This window comes from Synchiropus splendidus, chromosome 3 (assembly GCF_027744825.2).
Source record: "Synchiropus splendidus isolate RoL2022-P1 chromosome 3, RoL_Sspl_1.0, whole genome shotgun sequence".
In the NCBI taxonomy this organism is placed as follows: domain Eukaryota; kingdom Metazoa; phylum Chordata; class Actinopteri; order Syngnathiformes; family Callionymidae; genus Synchiropus; species Synchiropus splendidus.
Genome location: NC_071336.1, coordinates 20499032 through 20509898, shown reverse-complemented (window position 1 = coordinate 20509898; position 10867 = coordinate 20499032). Strand labels below are relative to the sequence as shown.

At 43.5% G+C, this 10867-nt stretch overlaps 1 protein-coding gene across 2 annotated transcripts; it reads left to right on the top strand.

Moving 5' to 3' along the window:
• Positions 1-236: 236 nt before the first annotated feature.
• bco1 (beta-carotene oxygenase 1) lies at positions 237-5725 on the top strand. 2 transcript variants are annotated; one of them, XM_053860902.1, is made up of 11 exons: positions 237-366; positions 438-566; positions 625-754; positions 1248-1395; positions 1458-1608; positions 1696-1904; positions 2826-3080; positions 3157-3262; positions 3335-3429; positions 4668-4779; positions 5372-5724. In XM_053860902.1, the coding sequence occupies exons 1-11, from the start codon at positions 306-308 to the stop codon at positions 5518-5520; spliced, it is 1545 nt and encodes a 514-aa protein (XP_053716877.1). In that variant the 5' UTR covers positions 237-305; the 3' UTR covers positions 5521-5724. The 2 variants fall into 2 exon arrangements, with proteins under 2 accessions (XP_053716877.1, XP_053716876.1); XM_053860901.1 differs by having other exon boundaries at positions 3157-3429; positions 5372-5725.
• The last annotated feature ends 5142 nt before the right edge of the window (positions 5726-10867 follow it).

The window sequence follows — 10867 nt, the reverse complement described above, 5'->3', positions numbered from 1 at the left end:
CTGATAAATAATCATGACACAATGTAATGAATGGATAACTCATAGTTGACATGATGAAAATATGAAAGTAGAAAAGTATTTCTATATGTTTGCTATGTGTGACAATAGAAGGCAAAAATATATATATATATAGTTCGTGTTTTTCGTTCGATCTCAGCGCTGAGATAACTTATCGGATCAGCGTTGAGGGCTCATCCCCTCCTCCCCCGTGGGCACGTTCCACCTCCTCCGAGGGACGCGCTTTTAAAAGGAAGCGCGGACTCCACTGCCGCGGACAGTCTCCCAGAAAGTGAACATCGGTCGCCATGGCAGATTTTTCCAAAAACATCCCGGAACAACCTGAGCCGACAAAGGCTGAAGTGAAAGGTAGGGAGAGTGCAGACTTGCGGAGTTTGACGGGACAGCGCACCACTTTTCTCTTGTTGTTTCTGCCTCAGGAAACGTGCCCAGCTGGCTGCAGGGCACACTATTGCGCAACGGGCCGGGGCTCTTCTCAGTGGGGGACACGAGCTACGACCACTGGTTCGATGGAATGGCTCTGATGCACAGCTTCACTATCAAAGACGGTTGGTCTCTTTATTTGTGGATTTGGACAAGAGTTCTCACTTGTGCCTCTGCCGTCAGGTGAGGTGACCCACAGAAGTAGATACTTAAGAGGAGATACCTACAAAGCAAACACCAGTGCGAACCGGATTGTGGTGTCAGAAATGGGAACAATGGCATATCCGGACCCCAGCAAGAATTTCATTGTCAAGTAGGTTCCTTCTCTTCAAACCAGGCGACTGGTGGGCATTTTTCCTTGTGATTTAACATGTGTAACAATGTGTGTGACCAGGTTGCTACAGATTGTGTATATTTGAAGTCATCTTGCCCCTGAATTATGTGACTTTTTAAACAACAGATACGAAATTATGATTCTGTTTAGCTCGTGTACGCAAACCATAACCTTTTGCTTTGTGAGGATAGATTTCCTCTATAAACTATAGATATATTGTACACTGTCACTACATTATTCCATCAGGATTATTGGAAGTAGATTTGTTGTTGTGATTTGAGGGTCACTCTTAAAATCTCGGTGGGGTTCCTCAGGCTAGAATGCTAATCAGATTCCAACAGCTTTTTTTTGTTGTCGCCTCCAACCGAGTCGACTCTTCCTATTGAGAGTAGATGTGATAGTGGGACTGAGCTCTGAATGTATTTCCCTCGGGGGGGGAGGTGTTAATTTGTCTGCCATTGTTGTGCGCCAGGGCGATCACTTTCCTCAACCACACGGTCCCCGACTTCACAGACAACGGCGCAAGCAACTTTATCAAATATGGAAAGGACTATTATGCAACTTCTGAGACCAACTACATCCGTAAAATTGACCCAGTCACCCTGGAGACTCAAGACAAGGTAACTGTGGTCACGGCGTTGGCTTCTTTTTCGAAGATGGTTTCTGATGAAGTGTGATTTAGGTGGACTACATGAAGTATCTGCCGGTAAACCTGGCCTCGTCTCACCCTCACTACGACAGCGAAGGAAACGCCTACAACATCGGCACGTCGATCGCAGACAAGGCCAAGACCAAATACATGCTGTTCAAAGTGCCTGTGGCCTCTGACAAAGGTTTGCCACCCGCACGTTGACACTCCAGCTGCCTGTCGTTTGCACTTAGTCTGTAGATACAGTAGCAAGTTTATGTTGGTCTTGAAGGTAAAACTGCCCTGAAAAACGTGGAGGTGGTGTGCAGCGTCCCCTGCCGCTCCATGCTCATGCCCAGCTACTACCACAGCTTCGGCATGACGGACAACTACTTCATCTTCATCGAACAGCCGCTGAAACTGGACATTCTGCGTATGGCCACTGCGTACATGCGAGGGGTCAACTGGGCGAGCTGCCTGAAATTCTGCCCAGAGGAAAACGTAAGTTGAGTGAACGCAAGTTTAGAGGACTTCAGGTGAGCAGATGTCAATATGCGGTAAGGGTAAGGAAAGATAGGGGTAGCAGAGCAGAGGCGGGAGTCGTTCATAGCTTTAGCCTGCAACTGAGAATTACCAGTTAATTACTATATCATGTCTGGGTCATCAAAATGGCAGACAGAACGATCCGATAATTGGCGCCGTATGTTGCCTTTGACCTGTCTGTTCACCGTTCGCCAATCGTATACCATCTTTAATTCCATTCTCCTCTACAACGCTTTTCTTCTTCACAACCTCTTCATGGGCAACTGACTGCACCATTCCTGCACTCGGCGTCACTGAATACAGTTCACATGAAGTTGTTCCCTCTGGATTGTAATCTGAAACTTTGTATGGCTCAAGGACAGACTTATAGCTAGCAAAGGGACTTGAAAATGTTTGAAAACTAGATGCCTACTTTTAGGCAGAAGCCCCTAGAGATGCCCTTTCCCCCCCCCCACATTTTTCTCGTTTATCTCAAGGGTTAGGGTTAGGGTTCACCCCTGGTCTCCTCTGAAAGCAGCTTGAGACACAAAGAACTACAATTCAGTGTCTGGAAAAACATCAGTTTTCCAAGTTCACTGTTCATCGATTTTTCTTTTTTTTTCATAAGGGGTAAGGCCGCATCGCTTGTGTTGTTGTGTCGGACCCTGACTAGAACATGTAAAATGATACCACTTGTATAGGTATACTGTGGTACACCTTTCTCCAGATGACTTTGTAATTTGTATACAAATGCAACATGATAATCCTCAGAATCATGGGCGCTCGCTGAGTACTATCAACATTCAGCTCCTTACCTTGTTCAGTCTGCATCGATGTGTGAACACTGCCGATATATTTAAGTATTTCAAGGTTGTTGCTGAGAATGTGTCTCATTCGCAGACTCTTATCCACCTCATTGACCGAAAGACTGGAAAAGAGGTGGAGGCCAAGTACTGCACTGGACCCATGATTGTCTATCATCACGTCAATGCATTTGAGGATGACGGCCATGTTGTATTCGACGTCATCGCTTACAAAGACAACAGCCTCTACGACGCCTTCTACCTGAGCAAGCTGAAGGAGACGCTGGAGTTCGACGACAGCTACTCTGTTCCAAGCTATAAGAGATTTGTTCTTCCCGTCCACTCAGACAAGGTGGGATGATGCGCGGCGGATTTTTAGGAACTAGTGGGATATTGCTAAACAAAAACATGTTCTGATGTGTTTTCAGGGAGCTGCAGTTGGAGATGATTTGGTGAAGCTCAAGTACACAAAAGCAAGTGCAGTAAAGGAGAAGGAGGGTAAATTCCTCTGTCAGGCTGAAGTGCTTTGCGAAGGTGGGTTATTTACCCTGCACCTTGTCTTACAGGTTGTCAGGGAATCACAAACATGTTTGTCTCTTCCATCAGGTTTGGAATTGCCCAGAATGAACTATGGTTTTAATGGGAAGAAGCACCGTTTCATCTACTGCAACCTGGTTGAGAAATCTGCCCTTTCAAAACAGGTACGATGTGGACTGTTGATCCGCTGTTTTATCTGTGGTTGTCACGCTTTAACTGAGTCTTATTTGGCCTGAGAGACCGTTGAAGAATGGAGTTTGTAAGTGCTGGAACATTAAGGAACAATGGGGCAGTTGTTTTTGTCAAAAGTGGAAGCAAATTGCAGAACTGAGGAATGGAAGATGCCGTCTTACGTCAGACCCATATGGATTCTGCCTATGGGGCACATTAAAACCCCCAAAACAATAGCATACTTTGCTGTCAGCCGTCGACACTCCTTTCCAATGATGAGAGGAACTTCCTGTTTTCTTAAGATGCCGATGGCCTCTGGAAGTTTGTCAAAGGAATTCACGGTGTGATTTAATTTTAACTCGAGTCTGAGTCCTTTTGACAGGTTCCTTTCAGTAGATCCCTCCACGAACATCAAGACTCTTTGTTATGCCAAAGGAAGTGTTTTAGTCTGTGTTGTTTTATTTCCCTGCATTTCAGCAACTGCGTCATTAGACTTTTGTTGTTGAAAGATTTTCTTTTAAATAAGTAAAGAGGCATTTGCTGATAGGAACATCTTATTCCTCGTAGCGTAGAGCTTAAAAATATCTCTCATTTTATTATTTCTGAAGGCAATAACCATGACTATGTATAAAATAATTACCATACTAATGATGTCAAGCCTCAAGGTCAGATAATTTCAACAATAGTTTGGGGAAAGGAAATGCGCAAAAGGAAGTGTTATTTTGTTCCCTCTCTTGGGGACAAAGCACATTCTACGTCAGAACTTAACCCTAGTCGTGAAATTTAATTGTCAAGAACTTTGAGTTTGGCTTGAGTTTGGCATTCATGGCATTGTTTTGACACTTCTAACACGACTGGAACCTGAGGAGGTTTACTTAGCTGTCCACAAAAAAAAACATTTTTTAAAAACATCATTGCAGATCGCACAATATTCCATTAGCCACATGACAGCCGCCAGGTGGACTCATTATCCTGAAATACCAAAAAATGTTACTGCATTTACGTCACACAAAGGTTTACGTTTTTTTCTCTTCTTGCTTCAGATAAAAAATGCTTTCAATGATTTAAACCAGAGTAAACTCAAAGACTGCTCCTTTATCATGACTTGCAGTCGAACGACATCGTCATACATAGATTGTATATTTTACAAGTTAATTGCTATCCAAAGGATAGATAAGCAGTGATATATGTACACATTACATAAATGTTATCTGGGGTTTTTTTTTCACAGGCCGTGAAGTTTGACACGGAAACGAAGGAAATGACCATCTGGGCTGAGGACAACTGCTGGCCGTCCGAGTCCGTGTTTGTTCCACGACCGAATGCAGAGACAGAGGATGATGGTAAGAGCTGTCCTTTGTTGTTTTATAAGTGTGAACCATGTTTTCAGTGAATTAAATAAAACATAAAAGCCTAAACATGTAATGAAAACGTGCTTTTTTTTTAGTTAAAGAATTGGAATCACAAAAAAACAAATAGAACTGAAATTATGTCTGTATGAATATTTTATCTGCTTTAATCAATCGAATTTCTCACCATCCATGACTATCATTTTTTCTATATTCCCTTGAAAGTTTTGGTGTTTGGATATGCAATTCATGCAGAAAATACTTTTATTTTTACCATGAAAATGTGATACAAAATTAAACAAAAGCTACGACTTAAAAAAAAGCAAACTTGGACACAAAGAAACATTATCCTGGGGTCCAGGGTGCCATTTCTGCGGCGCAAATAAGTTAAAGAAACAGATGCAAAGTAACAGAGGAAAAGAACATGATAAGATTAAATATAAAATAATATGGGGAAATGAAGATGAGCTAAGGATATGCAATAAAAAATATGATGGAAAAAGTAGGAAAATTAAAACAACAAAAATGCAGTATCTATAAAGGTTCTCTGATTTAAAATAAAACATGTGCATGTGCTTCTTTTTAGGTGTGGTGTTATCTTCAGTCATCAACATGAATCCAGGCCAAAGTAGTTTCCTGCTCATCTTGGACGGCAAAACATTCAAAGAAGTAGCCCGAGCTAACATCAACGGAGAGCTACACAAGGACATGCACGGCTTCTTCATCCCTCACTGAAGTGTTTGAGAAGATTTGCTTATAAATCCCTCAGGCTATGTGCGAGCAGCATGAATTTATTATACTCATTTGTAACTGACCTACCTATGTGAAAAATATTTTTCTTTGTACCTCTGTGCTTGCAACTCCGTACTACTAAATATTACCAGTGTTATTGTTCTTTTTCATTAAAGGCTCTGAAAAGCATGGAAAGTCTCTGTTAGATCACAGAGTCAACTTTATATGGCTTCAAGAAAAGGTCAGTGGGTCCATCTCATGTATATGACTCTGGCCATGGAACACTGAGACACTGATATGAGTGTGCCAAGTCTGTTCGTTCATAGTTTCATTGTATTATCTCACCTAGCTGTTAAGCTGTTCATACCAATACACGTATTCATTTGGGGTCGCACGGGAACTCAGCTGAATTAGACTATTCATGGAACTATTAGGGTTCTACACGTGAATGCTGTTTTGAACATATGCAATATACAAGCACTAGATAGCGCTTTAGGAGTGTAAAACCAAGTGTCACGACCCGACGCTACGAAATAAAGGAATATGAGGAGGACTGGAAGATGGCTCAGTTAGTAGTTTGAGAAAGTTGAGGGTGAAGATAAATCATCAGTTCAAGCAGCATTTAATCATCCATGCAGAGATGAACGGCTGCGGTTTGACGTAGACATTACTACTATAAATTCATCAATAAGAACGACAGCAAAAGCAGAATTTACGTTCTTTCACTCTCTTTCAAAACCATTTACATCAAACATGTCGAGTTCGATAAAACAATGGTCCATTTCCCGCAGCAGAATAATAGAAACCCTCGGAAAAAGCTTCCACACAGTGACGCCCTAAAACCTTTTGAGAAGAAAACTTGAACCTTCACATTACATAAGCAATATGATGAACTGTTAGCTTTCGAGCGCATGAAACACCGCCCTCTAGCGTCCAGCAGTCATGATCGAATTTCGTTGCATATATCAGTCGCTTCTTTCAGTTGGTGACTAGTGTTTTACGAAATGGACCACCATCTGCGTGTAAATGAAACCGTGGTGAACACAATCGTACTGAGCGAAGTGATGACACTGGCTGTTGTGACTTGGCTGGAGAATGGATTAATACAAAAATCTATAGCAATCCTGTACAAACATGAATGAACACGCTTGAAATAAACAGCACACACTGGTGTGTCTGAGTGCAAACCACATTGTACCAAATCTCCAGCAGCATTTTGTTGGAATCAACAACATCATCAAAAATTAAAGAATAATAATAATAATAATAAAATAATCACACAATTTCACGACAAAGTGGCAGTGTGTTCATCTGAGTATAGAGACAGCTGTAGTTCACACTAACACGTGGTTCCAGCCAGATCAATGGCTTAGTGACTGGTGATATTTGTTCTGCCCAGAAACAGGAGCACCGAGTGCTGCTGTTGTTACACTGTCTCTACTGGCTGAAGACTGGTATAGAGAGTGAATGCATCCATCTGTTTACATGTGATGCATCATATACTGTACATTTGAGTTTCTTTCATGCGAGATTGGAAGCATATATACTCTATGTCTTGTTAGCTTTGGGTTTGTCTTGAAGTTACATTAATGTCAAATTTATTTGGCAGTTCATAGCTCGACTAAATAGGCTTCAAACATAAAATAAAGTTGTAATTTTGCGTTCATTTCAAGGTGGGACAGGATATTTCAGCAGAGCTGGCAGTGAAACACAGTTTTTAAAACTGCACTTGAACGCATCACACATCATCACGAGATCAAGTCTCTCCACGAAACATAAACTTGATCGACTTGTCAGGATTCATAAAGTAAAACCCTGGTCATCGGGAGAATCCATGTGACACAGACGGAAAAGAAGCACACTGGAAAGAATCACTTGATGCAGGAGAGGAAGAATTGGCCAACCGTGGATGATTCAAGGATGAGGAAGACGGGGCAAGTTTTTTTGGCAGCACTTAGGCCTGCCCCAAAAACATTAAATGGCGTACGTTCCCTTCGCCCCATTCCGGGCAGGAGCGCTGAGAGGGCGGCGGAGGATGTCGACGGCAGCCGCGAAGGAAAGGCGGCAGGGAACAGAGGCCTTTTAAGGAAATTGGAACACACCAAAATGCACAAAGGGGGAAAGCACTGTGGTCGCCGCGAGGACGACTGCCAAATGGTACGGTGGTGGCAGTGGAGGGCGCTGCTGTTCATTGTCAAACACAACTGCTCAGGTCCAGGTGCAGGTCCTGATGCTGACTAGCTGCTCTCTGGTTGAGACTCCTCTTCTTTTGGTGGAGAATTGGGACCTTTCTCCGCATCTTCTCCTTCCTCACCTGCATGGAGAGAAGAGAGGGTGTCACACATTAGTTACCGCAAATACATCAACACTCCAACGCTGAATCCAATACTATTTTGCCATGTTAAGCATAGTACCACAGCAGGCGAAGAGTGACACTGGCCTTCATGACCAATTCCCACAGGTTAGTAAAGCTCTTGTTCAGCATGTACCTTCCTGTACTGAACTGTTTACTGATGTTTTGTCATTTGCTGCGACTAGCACCAGCAGTGGTGGTTGTTTTGTTATTATCCATTAGCCAAGGCTAGCAGCTTTCAGGTGGCTAAGTGGTGGAAATAAAGTTTTAAGAAGTCATGCACGCTAACAGCAGGACTGCTAAATATGGATTTGTCCATGTGGCGTTTTATTTAATTTTTGTTCAGTTTTGAACACAGTTATTCGTTGACTTTGATAAGATAATGTTGAAAATTGCCATGCTGATACTGTAACACTAATACTGTAGAATAGGTTTTCACTTGAGACACAAAAAGATGTTTCATGATCATTTTTGAGAGTTGTTCTGTTGTCAGAAGAACGATGGAAATATGCCCAAGTCTCCTGACAAAATCAAAAGGGCCAAACATCTATATATATCTATTTAACTGATTATTTATCTGCACTTCTGTTTCCATGTTAATACATGTTTTTGTATATCTGTCTTTTTTGAATCACCTTGGTATCGAGTATCTTCCTGGGTGTCAATTTTACTTGCACAAACCATTGTTTTTCCAAAGCCAGCTACATGTTAAATGGATAAATTAATTCACAACCAACTTAAGGTTTGTCACTCTTTATAAGTGGAGAATTGGCAGTTAATATAGATAAATAATTGTTTGTGGAATTGAAATATATTAAAACCCTATTGCTGAAGTGGATTGTGGGAGGTTGGTCGATACGTGTCAGACCCTGTGTCAGTCCCTTCTCACCAGACTTGTTGATGTTGAGCTGAGCCAGACTCTGCGACAGGTCAGCAGGCTCCTGCCCTTCCGGTGGGAGCTCATGGATGGCGTTCCTGCGGCCGGACCGTTGAGAGGCGATGAAGTCCTCGTAGGTCGCCTCCACATCCGTCATTGCTGACACGCTTCACCATAGCAGGGCCAGGCTTGCCCGCGAGTGCACACTGAGGGAAGAAAAACGGAATTGTGATCAAAGCGGGACCCTCTCCCTGCGTTGTCATTCAGTGCATCCCGGCCTGCCCTTATTGTATGACCTATAATCCCTGATTAATCTACTTTAATCTCAGACGAGGGCACCCTCGGGGACACCAGGGGGATGAAATGGGCCGAGGATACAACACCAAGTAAACACAACACATGAGGTTGACAGAATGCTTCAGCACAAGGAGGACAGCAATTGTCTCAAAGGCCATCTCACTTGGAAGGAGCATGATATGGCATGATGGGAGCTGCGTTGCCACGGAGATTTGGGTTAAACCCCCTCTGCTGACATTCTAGCTCGCTCCATCAGCCTCATCAGCTCTGAGTGCTTCCCAGCAAAACCACATAAATATAGCCAGAAACAAGCTTACCCAGGTCTTCCTGACCTCAAGGAACCTGCAGCCCAGCTCACATGATAGAAGACAATCTGAGTTCAAAAAGAGACATATTTTCATGCGCTAAACACAAACGATATGAGAGCCGGTTCTCTATTAGAGACCGTCCATGTTTATGTGAGGAAATGCTGAGTGTGCATCAAGAGTGGGGCAACGTAAGCTACTTAGAAACAAGTTGGGCTGTCTGCAGGAGTCTTGAAACACACGGTGAGCCCGGGTTATGTAAGAAATAAAAATAAAACACGGCGATTAAAGGGACAAAATTAGGGAAGCCTTGCTTCACAAAATACTATTGAAGCATCGCCGCTGCTCACTGTAAGTAGCCTGGATACGTCCTGCACTGACGGAAAACAGATCCACGCCAGTATCTCAGTGTACCATACATTTGCAGCTGAGGTGGATAAAGACTAGTACGCTTTTGCAGTGGAGGCCTGGCTGTTAGTGACCAGGGCTATTTTTGGAGTCCTCTTCTATCATGATCTGAGCACGCTCCCACTCAGCTGCCATTCTCTAAATGGTGTCAAGATGGGCATGACCCAACAGATGTGGGCTGTACGCAACTGCCAGGCCTGATAAAAGCTCAGCGAGGGGCTCCAGACGACTGCTATGCTGCACAGACTCATGGTCTGCTCGGCCTCAGCCGCCCATGCGTCACTGATAGGAGAGCGAGGTTCCTTAAAGGTTCAGCTAAATCAATCTGAACATTCAAGTGGATTTTAATCACAGGTTACATGGTTCAGCTGTGCACGGTGTGCGCTTCCGACCAGCGCGCTGCGGTCCAGGACGGGAATGCTCTCCAGCCAAACAAACAACCATATCGCTGAATAATACACGAGGCTGGTGTGCTGTGTCTCTCTGTCACTCCCTCGAATGTGAGAATAAGTGATTCTGTTGCGATGCCAGACAGAACAAATTACTCTGGAAGTGATGTGTGGAACACGGCCCGGAAACAAACTCTCAGTGGCGGGGGACGAGCTGGGATCAGCGCCTGGCGGGCACCACTGATTTTAGAACAGACCACCCTCACACCTATTTCTGAACACTCACTTAAGGACTGGCTTATTTCAGGAAAATTCCGATTCTCAATGACCCAATAACATGACAGTTTTTAATGGAGCAGTTCCATCTCCATCTCAGGCTGGTTGCACCCTCTTCACCTGCTCTCCATTCAGAACGTGTCCTCCCATATGATCTCCTCAATCGGTATGGGACAAACAGTGTGACCAGGGTCATGGGTCATCACATGGTGTTCTACCTGGTAAGATTATGAACCACCTCTCAAGGCAATTCTGCAGCTCTCACACTGAGGAAAACACCATGTGCCGAAGGAAACTTGGCAGCTTCATCATATTATTTCAAGCATGACGTCCACACATGTAAGTGGGGAAATGGAACGGGAAGGACAGACCTAAATGTCTGGCTCAGTTCTCCTTTCATCACCACAGCATGGTAAAATCAGTTCCAGAAACAATTTGAAACACT

Coding starts and splice junctions, on each gene's coding strand:
- bco1 (XM_053860901.1), top strand. CDS start 306: ATGGCAGATTTTTCCAAAAACATCCCGGAACAACCTGAGCCGACAAAG. Junction 367..437: donor GACAAAGGCTGAAGTGAAAG/GTAGGGAGAGTG, acceptor TTTCTGCCTCAG/GAAACGTGCCCAGCTGGCTG. Junction 4,780..5,371: donor TGCAGAGACAGAGGATGATG/GTAAGAGCTGTC, acceptor GCTTCTTTTTAG/GTGTGGTGTTATCTTCAGTC.